The sequence below is a fragment of the Mytilus edulis genome, chromosome 2 (genome assembly GCF_963676685.1).
Source record: "Mytilus edulis chromosome 2, xbMytEdul2.2, whole genome shotgun sequence".
Taxonomy (NCBI): domain Eukaryota; kingdom Metazoa; phylum Mollusca; class Bivalvia; order Mytilida; family Mytilidae; genus Mytilus; species Mytilus edulis.
The window spans coordinates 40,470,111-40,490,959 of record NC_092345.1 but is presented as its reverse complement, the minus strand read 5'-3'; the positions used below and the strand labels follow the sequence as shown (position 1 = coordinate 40,490,959).

Genomic DNA, 20,849 nt, shown 5'->3' with positions numbered 1-20,849 from the left:
TGATTTCTTGATGACAACATATCTGTTACATTTGGAAGACATGATCCTCACCAAACTCTGCAATCTAATGGGAACCAGCTGTGTCTCTCTTCTTGCTGACTTTTTCATTTATTGCTATGATGCTGACTTAACCTAGATAATTGAAAGTTTAGGTATTATCTTGAACACATCTATCTTATCAAACTCAAAATAAAGAATGCAACAGATACAGTTAAGTCTGCCTCCCCATTTCTTGACTTACATCTTGAAATTGACAATTAAGGTCGATTAAGAATAAAGATTTACAACAAAAGAGATATTCATGAGCATCATTCCCTATCCTGATTTCCTTGATAGAGGGTTGTTGCTGACAAGGAAGCTATTTAAAACCAAGAGTTCCAAGTGGTTAAGTTGAATCATCCACTCAAAGATTTGGTTGACACTACCTGACCACAAGTTGATTGACCTTTATGGTATATCTGTTTTACGTACAGATCATGAAGGATATATTTAGAAAAAAGAGATGTAGTATGGTTGCCATGAGACAACTCTCCACAAGAGACCAAATAACACAGAAATTAACAACTATTGGTCACCACCTTCAGCAATGAGCAAAGACCATACAACATTGTCAGCTTTAAAAGGCACTGAAATTAAAAATGTAAAACAATTCAAACAAGGTTTGTGTTTCTCAGTTTTCTTTAGTGTTGTTTATCAGTTTGGTTCTACTTGAGTTTGAATGTCCCTTTCATTTCTATGTTTTATACTGCACCTTGAAGTTATATCAACCTTGACATTATATTTTATAGTAAATTATCCTTGAGTAATTTTATAATAACAAAATGAATAAATTATTGAGTGAAATGCCTTTTTAGCTCACCTGGCCCACAGGGCCAAGTGAGTTTTTCTCATCCGTAAACTTTTACAAAAATCTTCTCCTCTGAAACTACTTGGCCAACTTTGACCAAACTTGGCCACAATCATCATTGGAGTATCTAGTTGAAAAAATGTGTTCGATGACCCGGCCAACCAACAAAGATGGCTGCTATGGCTAAAAATAGAACATAGGGGTAAAATGTAGATTTTGGGTTATATCTCTGAAACCAAAGCATTTAGAGCAAATCTGAAAAGAGGTGAATTTGTTTATCAAGTCAAGATCTATCTACCCTGAAATTTTCTGTTGAATCGAACAACCTGTTGTTGGGTTGCTGTCCCTTAATTGGTAATTTTAAGGAAATTTTGCCGTTTTTGGTTATTATCCTGAATATTTTTATAGATAGTGATAAACTGTAAACAGCAATAATGTTCAGCAAAGTAAGATCTACAAATAAGTCATCATGACCAAAATTGTCATATTGCCCTTTATAGTCATTTTTTACCAATTTATCATTAATTTTTGTTATCTTTTACTATAATCTTCTCCTCTGTAACAATTGGGCCACATTTAACTAAACATGGCCAGTCATCATCTGGTTTTAATGTAAACTTAACTACAGAAAGATATAACAGTGCATAGTGGGCATCTGTGTACTTGGGACACATTCTTGTTGGTTATTATCTTGAATACTATTATAGATATAGATAAACTGTAAACAGCAGTAATGTTTAGCAAAGTAAGATCTACAAATAAGTTAGAATGACCAAAATGGTCAGTTGACCCCTTAAGGAGTTATTGCCCTTTAATAATTTTCATTTTTACAAAATATTTCCCTCTGTAACGAAAGGGCCAAGTTTAATATGGATAGAAAAAAATTGTAAGTAGCAAGCATGTTCAGTAAAGTAAGATCTAAAACACATCACCATCACCAAAACACAATTTTGTCATGAATCCATCTGTGTCCTTTGTTTAATAAGCACATAGACCAAGTTGAGCGACACAGGCTCTTAAGAGCCTCTAGTTAATAGAACTTTTTATACGACCGCAAAAATTGAAAATATATTTGTATATTGGTATCACGTTGGCGTCGTCATCTGCGTTGTCGTCGTCGTAGTCCGAAGACTTTTAGTTTTTGCACTATAACTTTAGTTTAAGTAAATAGAAATCTATGAAATTTAAACACAAGGTTTATGACCACAAAAGGAAGGTTGGGATTGATTTTGGAAGTTTTGGTCCCAACAGTTTAGGAATTAGGGGCCAAAAAGGGCCCAAATAAGCGTTATTCTTGGTTTTCGCACTATAACTTTAGTATAAGTAAATAGAAATCAATGAAATTTAAACACAAGGTTTATGAACACAAAAGGAAGGTTGGGATTGATTTTGGGAGTTGAGATCCCAACAGTTTAGGAATTAGGGGCCAAAAAGGGGCCCATATAAGCATTTTTCCTGGTTTTCGCACAATAACTTTAGTATAAGTAAATAGAAATGAATGAAATTAATACACAAGGTTTATGACCACAAAAGGAAGGTTGGGATTGATTTTGGGAGTTGAGGTCTGAACAGTTTAGGAATTGGGGGCCAAAAAGGGACCCAAGTAAGCATTATTCTTGGTTTTCGCACTATAACTATAGTATAAGTAAATAGAAATCAATGAAATTTAAACACAAGGTTTATTAACACAAAAGGAAGGTTGGGATTGATTTAGAGATCCCAACAGTTTAGGAATTAGGGGCCAACAAGGGGCCCAAATAAACATTTTTCCTGGTTTTCGCACAATAACTTTAGTATAAGTAAATAGAAATCAATGAAATTTATACACAAGGTTTATGACCACAAAAGGAAGGTTGGGGATTGATTTTGGGAGTTGAGTTCTGAACAGTTTAGGAATTAGGGGCCAAAAAGGGACCCAAGTAAGCATTATTCTTGGTTTTGGCACCATAACTTTAGTATAAGTAAATAGAAATCTATGAAATTTAAACACAAGGTTTATGACCACTAAAGGAAGGTTGGGTTTGATTTTGGGAGTTTTGGTCCCAACAGTTTAGGAATAAGGGGCCCAAAGGGTCCAAAATTAAACTTTGTTCGATTTCATCAAAAATTGAATAATTGGGGTTTTTTGATATGCCGAATCTAACTGTGTATGCATACCTGTCAACTGACCCGTATTCTGCGGGTGTGACCCGAGATTTTCACAATTCTGAGGGATCACCCGGGACACCCGCCGGGTCATTGAAATAACCCGGGCATTCCGAAAATGACCCGATTTAACCCGTATTTCTTAGCCTTGAGATTGATTTCACAAGTAATATTCCTTTGAAATACCGGCAAATTCGTAATTAGCATCTAGCTATGTAAACTGTCAAATTAAGTGACCCATTAAGTGCATGGCTTCACTTGACAGCTTTGGTGTCAAACACACTATTAATTAACACCAATTGCCTTAGCTTTAGGTCGTAAATAAATTGCCCTGTTGTTTAACAAACATAGTTCAACTAAGAGTTACTTCCCCTTATTTGTCACCATTCAAAATTATTCCTTATATTTACGTTTTATGGGTGAAAAAGATTAAATCATAAAAATATAATATTCAAATACATATTGAAAAATAACTTTTCATTATTTTTATACCTTTATACAATTTTTTTTTAAAAAGTTGAAAATTATTTTTTACATTTATACTTTCTTTAACTGTATTACTATATTTTATCATAGTCTAATTTCCTTCTCATTTTGATGATGGAATGTTTTAAGGATACATTAATTGCCAGTAATCTCAAACATTTTAAAATTACGTTTGAAAACTAAATTCTTATATTTAATGATCACAAAAAGTAAAGAACATAAGACTGTTACACAAATTTATAAAAATCTTAAAAAGTGCAATGAAATAATAATAAATAAGATTTAAAATGACTTAACCAAGTTAACATGCATTGATTTTTTGGTATCTTTGATATACATTATAAGAAAATGTACCAGAAATACTAAAATTCAACTCAAAAAGTTTGTACGCGTTATGACCTGAGATTTGATTCTTCAATGCAAGTCATGACCTGCATTTTCATTGTCACAGGTTGACAGGTATGTGTATGTAGATTCTTAATTTTTGGTCCCGTTTTCAAATTGGTCAACATAAAGGTCCAAATGGTCCAAAATTAAACTTAGTTTGATTTTAACAAAAATTGAATCCTTGGGGTTCTTTGATATGCTGAATCTAAAAATGTTCTTAGATTTTTGATTATTGGCCCAGTTTTCAAGTTGGTCCAAATCGGGGTCCAAAACTAAACTTTGTTTTGATTTCATAAAAAATTGAATAATTGGGGTTCTTTGATATGCCAAATCTTACTGTGAATGTAGATTCTTAATTTTTGGTCCCGTTTTCAAATTGGTCTACATTAAAGTCTAAAGGGTCCAAAATTAAACTAAGTTTGATTTTAACAAAAATTGAATTCTTGGGCTTCTTTGATATGCTGAATCTAAACATGTACTTAGATTTGATTATGGGCCCAGTTTTCAAGTTGGTCCAAATAAGGATCCAAAATTATTATATTAAGTATTTTGCAATAGCAAGAAATTTTCAATTGCACAGCATTCGGCAATAGCAAGAAATCTTCAATTGCACAGTAATGTGCAATAACAAGAAATTTTCAATTGCACAGTATTGCGCAATAGCAGAAATCTTCAATTGCACAGTATTGTGCAATAGCAAGTATTTTCAATTGCACAGTATTGCGCAATAGCAAGAAATATCTAATTACACAATATTGCGCAATAGCAAGCAATTTTCAATTGGAGTTATCTTTCTTTGTCCATAATAGTTGTTGAATCAACTTAAATCATTGTTTTATACAATATACAATGTATATGCACTTTTACTACCAACTGATAAATTAAAACAATCTTTACCATTCAGTGATAACAAGCACTTTTTTTACATTTTAATATTTTATGATGTATTTAAATGAGTAGTTATTGTTGCCAACTCCATTAGAAATTTGAATGGGATCAGTTTTAGAATAAGGGAAAAGGGGATGTGAAAAAAAAATTGGTGGGGGGGGGGGTGTTCAATTTTTCTCATTTCAGATTTCATAAATAAAAAGAAAATTTCTTCAAACATTTTTTTGAGAGGATTAATATTCAATAGCATAGTGAATTGCTCAAAGGCAAAACACAAATTTTATGTTTATTAGACCACATTCATTCTGTGTCAGAAACCTATGCTGTGTCAACTATTTAATCACAATCCAAATTTAGAGCTGAATCCAGCTTGAATGTTGTGTCCATACTTGCCCCAACCGTTCAGGGTTCAACCTCTGCGGTCGTATAGAGCTGCGCCCTGCGGAACATCTGGTTATAGTTAATATTGAGTCTTAATTTTCTTCAAAGATATTACTTAGTATTACTTGTAGTTATTTGAGGAGTGGTAGATGCTAATTATACACAAAAACATTAACCAAGCCTTACAATTGCAATAAAATATTTAAAAAAAAATCCTTATAGGTACTTAGATAAATTTTACCATATGCCTGATTGATTGTTGGTTGCTTAACGTCCATAATGCCCCTGCTGTAGCGAAGTGGGAAAATAAGTTTTACCCTTGTCTGTCTGTACATCCGTTTGTACATCTAACCGTGTCAAAAAATGTGACAAAATTGAGGTTCTTAGATTTAGTTTGCATCAACCGAATGTTATGAAACTTATACACAATGCTTATTACCACAAAACACAGATCAAGTTTGAATTTATGTGGCGTCTCTTATAGAGATTAGTAATGCCCTTTACCATCAGGCGTCAAGTGGTCATTTTCAACTACCGTTAGGGTCAAATTGATTAGAATTTTACCATGATTCGTCAAAATTTCCATTGTAATTCGTCAGAGGTCTCAAATAATTATTGTTACCGTTATTTTTGGAAAAAAATAAAAGTGATTCGTCAAAATCATTCCATTTTTTTAACGTCTAAAAGAAAGTGCATATTTTAGCGTCATGCACCAAAAATTACCGTTAACGTCATTTGGCAAGAATTTTTACCGTAATTCGTCATGAAGGTACTCCTTTTACCACTCTCCTTTTACTGTTCTAAGGTTATATATACCCCTCTACAAATGGAAAAATTTCTGTTCTTAATCTTTAGTTTGCCTTATCAAAATGTTATTGAAATTATTTATACACAAGGCGTATTACTATAAAACTTAGCTCAAACACAAAACTTGGTAGCATCACTTTTACTGCTCTTGAATTCCCTTTATTATCAATGTCAAATGCAGGGGATCATAATTTGTGTTCAATGGACACATTTCCCATGTATTTATCATATGATAGGGAACATACATTCACAACCTCCACTAATAAATACATAATTACACCAAATATAGGTGTTTTTTTACATCACATCAATGAAAAGTTATATTGCATCAAATATATTTACATAATTTAAAATGTTTAAACCCGCTGCATTATGTTTGCACCTGTTTTCCTAATGTCAATATTTTCCACTGTATATTCAGCAAAGTATGTGGTCTATTCATAAGTGTATAATGATTGCAATATAAATATCTTGTAATTAATTTATGCTGGAATAAATGTAGCTAGTGTACTCATAAAATAGCATTATTCTTCTGTTGGTGTCTTTTTGTTGAAGATTCACAATGATTTAATATATATTCATTTAGTATTGAATTTAAAGTAATTCGCACTCACTAAAGAGTAATATAAGAATTATTTAACAATACATATGAACAAAGATATATTGTTTACTGTATAAAGGTGAAATAAAAAAGTTCTTCCATGTATTATACTGTTAAAAATATAAGTGCCAGGATGTTGGAAAAAGATTATATATATCATTGAAAAAAGAGAAAAAATTACCACAATTAAAATTTATTTTGTATTTACATTCTGACATGAAGTGCACTTGAAATTGATACAAATGTAGAACACATATAAAAATGCTTTAAAAAACTTTTTTTTGTTAATCCACATCTGACATGTTCTTTAATGTTAACAGTTGCACCAACCAATCTACTAACACCAACTCCAGGTGTAAACCAGCAGGCTACACCCACAGCCTCACCAAGACCATGTGAAAACAGAACATTCTGGTCTGAATGGATAAACAACCATAAGCCAAATTCAGTTGGAGAATCAGAATTTATGCATCCAAAAGAAATTACAAAATTCTGTGCTACTGGCAAAATAAGCAAAATTGAATGTACAACACTTGATGGTATAGACTTCTCAGCTAGTGGAGAAATGGTCACATGTACATTGGATGAAGGGTTTAACTGTGATGCTTCTTTGAATGATCCATTCCCATGCAGTGATTATCGTGTACGATATGAATGCAAGGAAGTTTGTCTTGGTAAGAAATAATGTTTTAAGTTGTAATCTTTATCTTGAAATTTAAATCACAAAGACAGAAAAATATATATACAATACTACATTAAAGTAAAAAGAATCTCAAAACTGTTTTTAACTTGCTATATGAATGATGCATGTTACTTAAAGTCCTGTTTAAAAAATGACTATCACTTTTAGTTTGAGCTGTTTGTAAGATACTAAATTCTGAAAAATTACCGGGGGGGGATCAGATATCTTTCATTTTATCATGCAAATATTTTAGTGCTCAGTGTTCTGTTTGTGATTGTTCCTTTTGTACCCGTGTTTATTTGTATGACGGCTTATGTTTTATTTAAAACCACTTGTATATATTTGCACATTGACTTGTTTGTTCTATGGTTTAAAGTCTGGAATCCTCTGAAGAAGAAATAAACATTATACATGTTATAAGCACAACTATTTGACCCCATATCCTGGCTTCATACTAGCACAAAAATAAGTTGCAGAGTAAAGAAGAGTGATTATGTATACAATGAACTATCATACTCTCAAAGATCATACTCTAAGTAACTGACGAAGAACATCTTACCCTCTTTTATTGAGCTCAAACTAGTTAACTCTTTTATGTGAGTTTTAAGTTTTGGAATGTCACAGTCTCCATGTGTATATAATCTGATTTAAACTAAGCTCACTACTGACTAGATTATATTAATAAGATACAGGGAATCTGCACAAACAGACTGACTGATTGCTTTAAACAGTATACAATCATTGATTATAATGTATTGTGCCCAAAAAGCATTTGTTATTTTATTGGGATTTGGGGATACTGGAAATAAGGTCAGGGAAATTGGGATTAGGCAAAAATAAACTTGGAATTTCATGATTGGACCCCATCCAACACCCGGTCTTAAAGCATAATACATTCTATGAATAAGTCCTGCTTGTAAGTCCTTATTTGAGCGTTTGGTCACATGGTAACATTCTTTTGGACATTGTGGTGCTCTTTGTTGTGATATTTTATATAGTTCAGAAGTAGTATTAATATGATTGTTTCAATCAGTGAGTCTGTATATTTATATTTGTTTTTTACGTGTTTTTATGCCCCACCTACGATAGTAGAGGGGCCTTATGTTTTCTGATCTGTGCCTCCGTTCGTCTGTGCGTCCGTCTGTGCGTCCGTCCGTTTGCTTCAGGTTAAAGTTTTTGGTCAAGGTAGTTTTTTAAGAAGTTGAAGTCCAATCAACTTGAAACTTAGTACACATGTTCCCCATGATATGATCTTTCTAATTTTAATGCCAAATTATAGTTTTGACCCCAATTTCATGGTCCACTCAACATAGAAAATGATAGTGCGACGTTCAGGTTAAAGTTTTTGGTCAAGGTAGTTTTTGATGAAGTTAAAGTTACATCAACTTGAAACTTAGTACACATGTTCCCTATGATATGATTTTTCTAATTTTGATTCCAAATTAAAGTTTTGAGCCCAATTTCACGGTCCACTGAACATAGAAAATGATAGTGCGAGTGGGGCATCCGTGTACTATGGACAAAGTCTTGTTTTATGATAAAATATCAATCCAATATTAACACATGAATATGTATATGTATCTGACATCTCCTTATATTCATATTATTGTAGCAACTCCTAAACCTAAGACAACACATTCTCCAGTTCCAATTTCTACAGGTATGTTTTTTTGAAACTTTTGTTTTTGATTGCATCAAAAATGTTAAAAGATTTTATAAGCAAACATTTCTTACAACATTTACTATATTTTCCTGTAATAATAGATTATAATATTAAATCCAATTTTCCCAGAGAATATGTGCCATCCACAGTTTTTGTAAGCATGTCTATTTAAAATCATGAATGGGTATATTCTTATTTCATGTTGTAGTAACCTTAATAATGATTACTGCATTAAGATCAAATTCATGCTTGTTCAAAATATTAATGCTTATAAGTTGGAAATAACACTTTTTGATCAAGTCCTTCTTAAAGTTATTTTTTACATACTTACTTAAAAATGTTCGAATTACAAGCTAATATTATTGAAAAAGAGCAGTACAAAACATGTGTGCACTTTTAAACAACTTTGAATTACATATCGATTGATAGAAAAACCAACACCAAAACAAGGAGTTACTGTTACCACAATGGAACCAACATTAGGAACAACACCAACACCTACCCAACAGAGATGTGTTGTGAGTAAGTGGAGTCCATGGATAAACAGAGACAAACCAGATATTGGAGTATCTGATCATGAATTTATGAGCCAAGAAGAATTGAAGAGATTCTGTTATGGAGGGAATGTTACTAAAGTGGAATGTGCTGTAGACAGTGAAAATAACATCCCATATTACAGTAGTGGAGAGAAGGTTGGATATTGTAATAAGGAGCATGGATTCTTATGTACCAATGCAGATAATTTCCCTATTCCTTGCTCTGATTACAAGATCAGATATTATTGTGAATGTGCCAATGAAACAGGTTAGTGTAGACACTACTTTAAATTGTTACCCATATAGTGAAGCATAAGAAATGTAATATAGAAAAAAATCATGAATGAAATCATATTTACCAGATTTGATCAAGTCTATGGAAGACATGTATTACTTGTATTTTTGATGTTTAGCTATACTGGATCTTGAACATCAAAATCAAAAAAATAAATGGGTATGCTATAAAAAAGACGATGTGGTATGATTGCCAATGAGACAACTCTCCACAAGAGACCAAAATGACACAGAAATTAACAACTATTGGTCATCTTACGGGAAAACTAACGGCCTTATTTATGTACAAAAAATGAAAGAAAAAAAATATGTAACACACTTCACTTTCTAGTGTCCACAAGTTAGGTAGAGCTCAACAAAAATGCTTATCCAGTTGTTCAGTACCAGAGAAAAAAATGTCGGAGAAGTAAAAGCCATATCAAGCTTGTCTGACAGGTCAAATAAAAGAATTCTGTAGAAAATAAATTAAATACAACTTTGATGATCAAAGTAATTAACCAAAAACAAGAAAAGAAGATAAAAACAAATATTTATTTGACATGTTTACTTGCGATCAATGATTTAAAACTTGATAATAGATAAAATGCATACTATTCTTAGTACCAGTCCTACCAATCAAAACCAGCTGTATGCTTTGTATATAATATAACAAGACAGTTTGGCTCTGGCACGAAAGTGAATTGGCTCCATGTTTAATAGACAGTACAGCACTGTTGGAGACAATTCAGGACCAAGACAAACCAGTACCTTGTTTCCCTAGTTATTCTGTAGATTTATAGTAACTATATGATAAATTTCATTTAAGAAAAATATGTTAAAAATAAGAATGTAGAAATGACCGTAGAAAATCATATTTGATCATATGTAGACAAACAATATTTGATTGTGTTTAAAAAAACCATTTAATAATATACTAAAAAGAAAGCTGATTAAAGAAAGGCATCACATTTGGTACTACTGCTTGCCAATGAGAAATTAAAATCAATGTGGGTCTTATTGGCGTTTTTTTTTTAAGCCTGACACGTGAAAAATGAATAATTAAGCGTGAAAACATGAAACGAAGTTTGGCGGGACACGGGAAATTACATGCACCATTATGGCAACAAGAAGCGGGATAAACAATAAGCGGTATCCATGATCAGACCCCACCCAATGAGACCCCCATCAATGTGATCTAAGATTGGAAAAAAAAAAATGCCCTAACCTAACTGAGAAAAGTATTAGCAAGTTTTTGGGTTTCATGTGAGTGGAATGAGGAGCAGTCGCAAATTAATAAAAGTTTGATGAAGATGCTGACAATCCGGCCTCTGTTACTGATAAAATTCATTCCCCATTTGACAGTTACTCACATCACAAACGTAGCATGTTGTTTATTTTTATGCCCCACCTACGATAGTAGAGGGGCATTATGTTTTCTGGTCTGTGGCTCCGTCCGTCTGTGCCTCCGTTCGTCCGTTCAGGTTAAAGTTTTTGGTCAAGGTAGTTTTTGTTGAAGCTGAAGTCCAATCAACTTGAAACTTAGTACACTTGTTGCTTATGATATGATCTTTCTAATTTTAAATCCAAATTAGACTGTTGACCCCAATTTCATGGTCCACTGAACATAGAAAATGAAAGTGGGAGTTTCAGGTTAAAGTTTTTGGTCAAGGTAGTTTTTGATGAAGCTGAAGTCCAATCAACTTGAAACTTATTACACTTGTTGCTTATGATATGATCTTTCTAATTTGAAAGCCAAATTAGACTGTTGACCCCAATTTCATGGTCCATTGAACATAGAAAATAAAAGTGGGAGTTTCAGGTTAAAGTTTTTGGTCAAGGTAGTTTTTGATGAAGCTGAATTCCAATCAACTTGAAACTTAGTACACTTGTTGCTTATGATATGATCTTTCTAATTTTAAAGCCAAATTAGACTTTTGACCCCATTTTCACGGTCCACTAAACATAAAAAATGAAAGTGGGAGTTTCAGGTTAAAGTTTTTGGTTAAGGTAGTTTTTTATCAAATTGAAGTCCAATCAACTTGAAACTTAGTACATATGTTCCCTATAGTATAATCTTTCTAATTTTAATGCCAAATTAGATTATTACCCAATTTCACGGTCCATGGAACATTGAAAAGGATAGTGCGAGTGGAGCATCTGTGTACTTTGGACACATTCTTGTTTGGGGGTAAATCAAAATATGAAATATATATTCTTTTTAATCAATAATAAAGTATATAAACTCATTAACCAAGAAAAATCTGAGGTTACTAGAATTTTTTTTAAATCACATATTTTTGTATCTCTTGCAAAGAAAGGCATGTATATAATCAATTTCTAAACAATTGATCAAATTTGATCAAATTTGATTAAATTCAAGTATAATTAAACTTTTTAATGAACTTTGTATAATACTTCTCTTAGTGGACATAATTTGATAGCAACTTCTATGAAAACTTGTCCTGTGGGTGGACACTATTTCATAACTTTTGCAGTATCTGTCTTCTTGAGGGACAATATTTCATGGCAATGGACATTATTTAATACCAAAATTCTATTAAAAACTGTCCAGTTGGACACTTTTTTTCACAGGACACTTTATGTCTTACATATATAGTGTTAACAGCAAGTTTCTATTGATTTTTCGCTCAAACATCTTTTAAATTTAATCATTTTCAATATTTTAAATTATTTATCATACCCCCACTTTAAATTATCTGTCAAGATGTTTAACTTGTCGTTAAGTTGTAATGATTTCACTGTTCTAAAAATATGATAGGCATTGTTAAACCTGTTCATCTCTATAGATGTTTCAGTATATCAATATGACTGTTTTTTGAAGTGATGATCTAAATGTGATACATCATTGATGAACATTCCTTTAATTTCTTTATAGGTACAAAGAGCCCAACTACAGTGACTACAGAAGCCCCAAACCCAAGCAAATCAACTTATGTAAGATGTGCCTGGTCAAATTGGCTTAGCAGTACTTCACCCACAAATGCTCCTACTAGTGGGGACTTGGAAACTATAGAAAACCTTAAAAAACATTTTGGATTATGTCCAAGTATTGTTGATATTGAATGCAGAATCCTAGACAATGGTTCTTCCACCTCAGCAACACAAGATTCTGTTACATGTGACATCCAAAATGGTTTACGTTGTTACAACAGAGATCAAGAAAGTTTCCAATGTCACGACTATGAGGTCAGGGTCAAATGCTGGGACAATTCATGTAAGTTAGTGAGAAATCTGCAGTAAGGTACATGCATGGTCAAATTATTGTTACTTTCAATTATTAGTCCCCAAATCTGTCCATCCGTCACTCCCGTAAATCAGTTTTGCACACTTTTTAGCTAACCAGGCCCTTAAGTGAGCTGTTATCATCACTTGTTGTCGGTCGTCTGTTAACTTTTACAAAAATCTTCTCCTCTAAAACTACAAAGCCAAATTAAACCAAATTGGCCACAATCATCATTAGGGTATCTAGTTTTAAAAATTGTGTCATCCGCCTGCCAAACATGGCTAAAAGTAGAACATAGAGGAAAAATGCAGTTTTGGGCTTATATCTCTGAAATTTAAGCATTTAGAGCAAATCTGACAGTGTTTAAAATGTTTCTCCGTTCAAGATCTATCTGCTCTGAAATTTCAGATAAATCAGACAACCCATTGTTGGGTTGCTGCCCCTGAATTGGTAATTTTAAGGAAATTTTGCAGTTTTTGGTTACTATCTTCAATATTATTATAGATGGAGATAAATTATAAACAGCAATAATGTACAGCAAAGTAGGATCTACAAATAAGTCAACATGACCAAAATGGTCAATTGACCCTTTGAGAAGTTATTACCCTTTATAATAAATTTTTAACAAGTTTTCGTAAATTTTGGAAATTTTTACTCTGAAACTACTGGGCCAAGTTCATTATAGATAGAGATAATTGTAAACAGCAAGAATGTTCAGTAAAGTAAGATCTAGAAACACATCACCATCACCAAAACTCAATTTTTTCATGAATTCATGTGTGTCCTTTGTTTAAACATGCACATAGACCAAGGTGAGCGACACAAGCTCTTTTAGAGTTTGCTTCATGCTTGAATATATTGATTGGATATTTGGTATATTGTTTCATCATGACAAGTTTCAGATCATGAATAAATTTTGTTCCGGTCTGATCATTTTGTGCAGAGCTATGGTCCTTGGACTAAGAAAATTCTCTAAAATAATCAGTTTCCTGCACTTTTTTTTTGTTATGCTTGAAGATAATGATTTGAAAATTGGTATATAATTTTATCCTGACAAGTTACAGATCAAGTTGGAAATTTGTTTTAGCATAATGATTTTGTGCAGAGTTATGGTCCTTGGATTAAAAAGTTCACTTGAATAAACAGTTTTCAACACTTTTTTTCGTCATGCTTGAAGATATTGACATGATATTTGTTATATAGTTTACACCATGACAAGTTATAGATCAAGTTAGAATTTTGTTTCAATACAATGAATTTTTAATTGGTAGGGGACTATGTATTGCCATGCAATTACTCACAGAATGCTTGTTTCTTTTGATTTACCATTTCAGTTGCATTTAAATAGCATATATTTTTAGCTCACCTGGCAGAAAGGGCCAAGTGATCTTTTCTCATCACTTGGCGTCCAGCGTCGTCCGGCATCGTTAACTTTTACAAAAATCTTCTCCTCTGAAACTACTGGACTAAATTTAACCAAACTTGGCCACAATCATCATTGGGATATCTAGTTTAAAAAATGTGTCCGGTGACCCGGCCAACCAATGGCCGCCATGGCTAAAAATAGAACATAGGGGTAAAATGTAGATTTTGGCTTTTAACTTTTAAACCAAAGCATTTAGAGCAAATCTGACAGGGGTACAATTGTTTATCAAGTGAAGATCTATCTGCTCTGAAATTTTCAGATGAATCGGACAACATGAACTGGTTGTTCGGTTGCTGCCCCTGAATTGGTAATTTTAAAGGAATTTTGTCGTTTTTGGTTATTATCTTGAATACTGTTAAAGATAGAGATAAACTGTAAACAGCAATAATGTTCAGTAAAGTAAGATCTACAAAAAAGTCAACATGACCAAAATGGTCAATCGACCCCTTAAGGAGTTATTGCCCTTTATAGTCATTTTTTACCAATTTTTCATAAATTTTTGTAATCCTTTAGTTTTAAAAATGTGTGTGGTGACCCAGCCAACCAACCAAGTTAGCCGCCATGGCTAAAAATAGAACATAGGGGTAAAATGTAGATTTTGGCTTATAACTCTGAAACCAAAGCATTTAGAGCAAATTTGACAAGGAGTTAACTTGTTTTATTAAGACAATATATATCTGCCCTGAAATTTTCAGATGAATTGGACAACTGGTTGTTGGGTTGCTGCCCCCCAATTGGTAATTTTTAAAGAAATTTTGCTGTTTTTGGTTATTATCTTGAATACTATTATAGATAGAGATAAACTGTAAACTGCAATAATGTTCAGCAAAGTAAGATCTACAAATAAGTCAACATGACCAAAATGGTCAGTTGATTCCTTAAGGAGTTATTACCCTTTATAGTCAATTTTTAACATATTCATTAATTTGGTAAATTTTTGTAAATTTTTACAAAATAATTTCCTCTGTTACTAATGGGCAAAGTTCATTATAGATAGAGATAATTGTAAGTAGGAAGAACCTTCAGTAAAGTAAGAACTTCAAACACATCACCATCATCAAACCACAATTTTGTCATGAATCCATCTGTGTCCTTTGTTTAATATGCACATAGACCAAGGTGAGCGACACTTAAGAGCCTCTAGTTGATTATTCAACTAACATGAATATTTTAAAAACTGAACTGAAAAACATAGAGTGAAAAATCACACTAAAAAAGATTTTTATATTTTTTATTCCTTTTCTATATTAAAATCTTTCTTTTAAACAAAAGGTATAATGCCACACACATATTTCAAGGAATCCCTGCAATGATTTTAGTCATTTAGATATAAATTTCTATTTCTATTAATAGGTAACCCAAGTCTCTCAAGTACTCTACAACCACAACCAAACAGACAGACATCCCTAGGTAAGTATAGGTAAAACTTTGTCTTAATGGGAATGCTATCTGAATGAAAATTTTAGTCAATAACATAACAAACATCTTTTAAGATTAAATTTGTGTTTTCCAAATAAGATATTGTTCTGAAAAGGTTTGGTTTTGACAGAGTCAATATTTTGACATATACTGTCTAGACGCCCTTCATTTTTTGTAGCTGCTTATATAATTAGGTGTAAGAAAAATTTATTTAGTACAGTTCAGCCTTGTCTCAAAATCGGCTGTGACAAAGGTATGAGAAACATGAGCAAATATTCCAGTCTCATTGGCAGAACCCTTGACTCCAATTTGAAGAAGCTTCTGGAACTATGACCTGTAAATATTGTATAAAATACCGATACCACTCTGATAGTGCTTTCGTGAGAAGGACACACATTTTTAAAATTGATCCAATCACAAAATCAATGTTTGGACCTTTCGTCCTAAGGTGTAGACCTTTCACTTTACTGTTATAAAGGTCCAGGACTTTTCAGTTAAAATATTAATTTGAACATCTTCATCAAAGTTTTTAAATCTCTGTAAACATTAAAAATTTACATAATATATTATATGTGTGTAGTGACCTCCTGTTGATGATAGTTATACTCCTACTTTAAATTATACCCTCACTCTAGATAAGGTGGGGTATACTGTTTTACCTCTGTCTGTCCATTTGTCCATCCAACAGTCTGTCAGTCTGTCCTTCCAACCAATGAATGATTTTGTCGCATCTTTCTAAGGAACTACAATACAAGGATTTCTGAAATTTGGTTTCAGGGTTTATATAAGTCAGCTATACTGTTTTCTTTTTGTTTACTGAAATATTTGAGCAGGGGTATCATCAGTGAGCAGTAAGTGCTAAGCTTGCAGTTTCACTTGTTTCATATGTTTCCACAAAAAATAAAAAATGCACAAACTGAGAAATGATAAATTTGAATTGATAGCAAGAATGTTTGGACTATCATGACAGAAACATGTGTAGGTTTGATAAAATAGAAACATTCCTTTAGTTTTCAAATTATTCCTTACAATATCAATGAATATGAATTGCCAAAACTGTTAAAACTACCTTATTTTGAAGTCTTCTGACCAATAGTTTGATATTGAATGATATATTTTTAAACAAATTGTGTGCATAAAGTTGGTAAATGTCAAGATTTAAGATTTCAAGATTCTTTATTTCTCAAACACCATAAATTTACAATGGTACAAAGAAGTTCATCAAAAGTTATACAACATAGCACAAACACACATGACAAGATGAGATAAAAATATGAAATAAAATGAAATAAACAGTATAGTAGCGAAGAGTGGTGATTAACCAGGAAGACTCACTTGAAAAGTTATAACCCTGATAAATTTGCACAGCTTTTTCAACTTATTTTTAATTTTTAACTGAAATAGTTTTTCAAATTTTAGTATGTTACATCTCTGTGCAAGAAAAAAGTATCCAAATATTGTGCTAGAAATTTACCAAAGAACTACACTGCAAAGTGTAATGAAATTCATCACCAACCTCGTTAAAATGACAAGTTACAATATCTAAGGTTTGGCTCCATCTACCAGTTACGATGGGTAACTTATGGTTACCCTTTCGAAATCTACAATATGTTATTCTATCTTTATCACTTAAAATATTCAGATATTCTTCAAATTCAATGTCAGACTTTATTAAAATATTTTGTAGTACATGTACTTTCACTAATTGGGTAACTGATTTTTAATTTTTAATATGAAATTAAAGTTGGTCCAATTAAGAACTGCAATTTACCAGATCAGAACAAAACTATGTTTATTTATGGATATTAATATTGTTGCCAGACTTTCTGTATGGGGGATTTCCCCTTTGAGAGTGGTTGACATTGCTTTTGAAATTCTTTATTATATAAACTTAAGGGGGCTCGCGGGTCTAAATCATTTTTTTTTTTAATATAGGATTTCGCTATTTTTTTCAATAAATAAACTTTATCCTATACTTAATGGAAAAATTGAATAAAAATATGGGGTCACTGTTCATTTAAGCTCACAATATGTCTTTGAAAGAAGCATGCATTTTTGTTGAGGTACTTTTTTCTGTTGAACTAATAGGAGAAGATAAGGTAAGATCGAAATAAAAAAAGAACTAAATTACAGAAATCGCTTCAATTTTACTATAGTTTAGTTTAAGTACAGTTCATTTGAAAAAAATATAAAAAACATAGGTCACCGATGATTTAAAAAGATATTTCAATTTTTATGCAAAAAAAAAATGGCACTTTTTCACCAAAGGGAGATAATTCGGAGTTTTTTCAATGATATAAACATTTTAAAAGTCATCTGGGGCCAAAACCAATTAATTGTTTTTGGTTGATTTTTGTTCCATATCATAAAGTAACAACTAATAGTGTAATAAATAAAATTTGTAATGAAAAAAACATGAAAAAACAATTTTTCAATTTTTGCTGATTTTTTTGTACCCTTGAGTCTCCTTAACACCTCAAAACATCCTCTTTACAAATTGTGACTTGGATGGAGAGTTGTCTTATTGGCACTCATACCACATTTTCTTATATCTATCCAATGAGTTAACAGGTGATTTAAGCACATGCAAATGACATTCAAACAATATAGCAGTAGATTTAAAAGACTTATGACAATATAAGAGGAGCATTTAAAAAGGTCCTTTTGCACTTAAATCTACCAAGGACAGACTGATGGAGATTTTGAAAAGTTTGCAGGTTTGTGTTGCTCCTTATAGGATTTTTCAAAGTTATTATAAGAACATGTACAGTTAAGGGGGTTCGCGGGTCTAAATTATTTATATAGGGTTTCTCTATATTTTTCTATAAATAAACTTTATCTTATAGTTAAAAGAAAAATAAAATAAAAAATGGGGTCACCGTTCATTTGCGCTCACAATCTGCCTTCGAAAAAAGCATAAAAGGTTTTTTTTTCTGTTGAACTAATAGGAGAAATAAAGGTAATATCGAAATAAAAAAAGAAATTTATTACAGAAATCGCTCAAATTTTACAATAATTAGGGCCCCGCCATAGGCGGGTCGCCCTATAGTGATCAGTCTTTCCGTCCGTCCGTCGTAACACTTTGTGTCCGCTCCATATCTAGAGAACTATTATGATTTCATACTTTATATTTTACATGTTTATTAACCACCACTAGAGGGCGTGTCATGATGTATGTACAACTTCCTAGGTCAAAGGTCAAGGTAAAAAAACTTTGGTTTCAGTTGACAACCCTGTGTCCTGTGGTGAAGATCGTGTCCGCTCTATATCTTGAGAACCGTTATGATTTCAAAGTTAATACTTGAAATGTATATGAACCAACACCAGAGGGTGTGTCATAATTTATGAACGACTGCCTAGGGCAAAGTTCAAGGTCAAAAACTTTGGTTTCAGTTGACAACCCCATGTCCTATGGTAAAGATTGTGTCCGCTCTATATCTTGAGAACCGTTATCATTTTAAAGTTTATACCTGAAATGTATATAAAAAAATATCAGAGGGTATGTCATAATTTATGTACAACTTCCTGGGTCAAAGGTCAAGGTCAAAAACTTTGGTTTCAGTTGATAACCCCATGTCCTGTGGTGAAGATCGTGTCCGCTCTATATCTTGAGAACCGTTATCATTTCAAAGTTTATACTTGACATGTATATAAACCAACACCAAAGGGTGTGTCATAATTTATGTGCAACTTCCTAGGTAAAGGTCAAGGTCAAAAACTTTGGTTTCAGTTGACAACCCCATGTCCTATGGTAAAGATCGTGTCCGCTCTATATCTTGAGAACCGTTATCATTTCAAAGTTTATACTTGACATGTTTATTAACCAACACCAAAGGGTGTGTCATAATTTATTTACAACTTCCTAGGTCAAAGGTCAAGGTCAAAAACTTTGATTTCAGTTGACAAACCCATGTCCTATGGTAAAGATACAATTTTTTAATGCACATTATTCACAGCGGGGCCCACAGAGATGGCTCCCATCTCAATGATATCTAGTTTAGTTTAAGTACAGCATATATCGAAATTATATTAAAAAATATAGGTTACCGATGAGTTAAAAGAGATATTCCAATTTTAAAGCCAAAAAATGACATTTTTCCACCAAAGGGAGATAATTTGGAACTTTTTCAATGATTATTACATTTTAAAAGTCATCTGGGGCCAACACGAATTAATTGTTTTGAATGTTTTTGTACCATATGATAAAGTAACAACTACAAAAGGTAATGAATAAAATTTGTAATGAAAAACAAATGTTTAATTTTTTTCTGAAATTTGTATACCCTTGAGCTTCCTTAAATGGATATGTGTGTGTTTATTTCAGTCAATCCAGACACAACAGCAGTTCTACAGTTCAGTCAATCAACTACACGTAAGCATCTGTTGATATATTATTAGTTGCACAGTTTATAATTTCTTGACACACAGTTTATTATTAGCAAAAGATACATTTATTTATCAAAAAATAGAATTTCTATAAAGAGAATTAAAAACATTTTTTTTATTATTGAAACACAGTTTCATTGTTGGAAGACCATACGACCTAGAAAAAACACTTTAGTTGCTAACATCCATATCCTTTGGTCTCCAGTGGATAGTTTCTTTGGCAGTCATTCTAAATCTCCTTTTCTCATCACTTGGCGTCCGGCGTCCGTCGTCCATCGTCGTCGTCGTCGTCCGTCGTCGTCGTTAACTTTTACAAAAATCTTCTCCTCTGAAACTACTGGGCCAAATTAAACCAAACTTGGCCACAATCATCATTGGGGTATCTAGTTTAAAAAATGTGTCCGGTGACTCGGCCAACCATTCAAGATGGCCGCCATGGCTAAAAATAGAACATAGGGGTAAAATGCAGTTTTTGGCTTATAATTCAAAAACCAAAGTATTTAGAGCAAATCTGACATGAGGTAGAATTGTTAAACAGGTGAAGATCTATCTGCCCTGAAATTTTCAGATGAATCGGATAACCCGTTATTGGGTTGCTGCCCCTGAATTAGTAATTTTAAGGAAATTTTGCTGTTTTTGGTTATTATCTTGAATATTATTATAGATAGAGCTAAACAG

At 32.4% G+C, this 20,849-nt stretch overlaps 1 protein-coding gene across 2 annotated transcripts in view; it reads left to right on the top strand.

Annotated features, from left to right (window-relative positions):
* LOC139510171 (mucin-5AC-like) overlaps positions 1–20,849 on the top strand; it is a 219,098-nt gene that overhangs the window by 104,350 nt on the left and 93,899 nt on the right. For both annotated transcript variants that reach the window (XM_071296525.1, XM_071296526.1), the window contains 6 exons: positions 6,863–7,216; positions 8,837–8,884; positions 9,317–9,691; positions 12,593–12,931; positions 15,720–15,776; positions 20,110–20,157. In XM_071296525.1, coding sequence (XP_071152626.1) covers positions 6,863–7,216; positions 8,837–8,884; positions 9,317–9,691; positions 12,593–12,931; positions 15,720–15,776; positions 20,110–20,157 — 1,221 coding nt within the window. The remainder of the gene's footprint in view (positions 1–6,862; positions 7,217–8,836; positions 8,885–9,316; positions 9,692–12,592; positions 12,932–15,719; positions 15,777–20,109; positions 20,158–20,849) is intronic.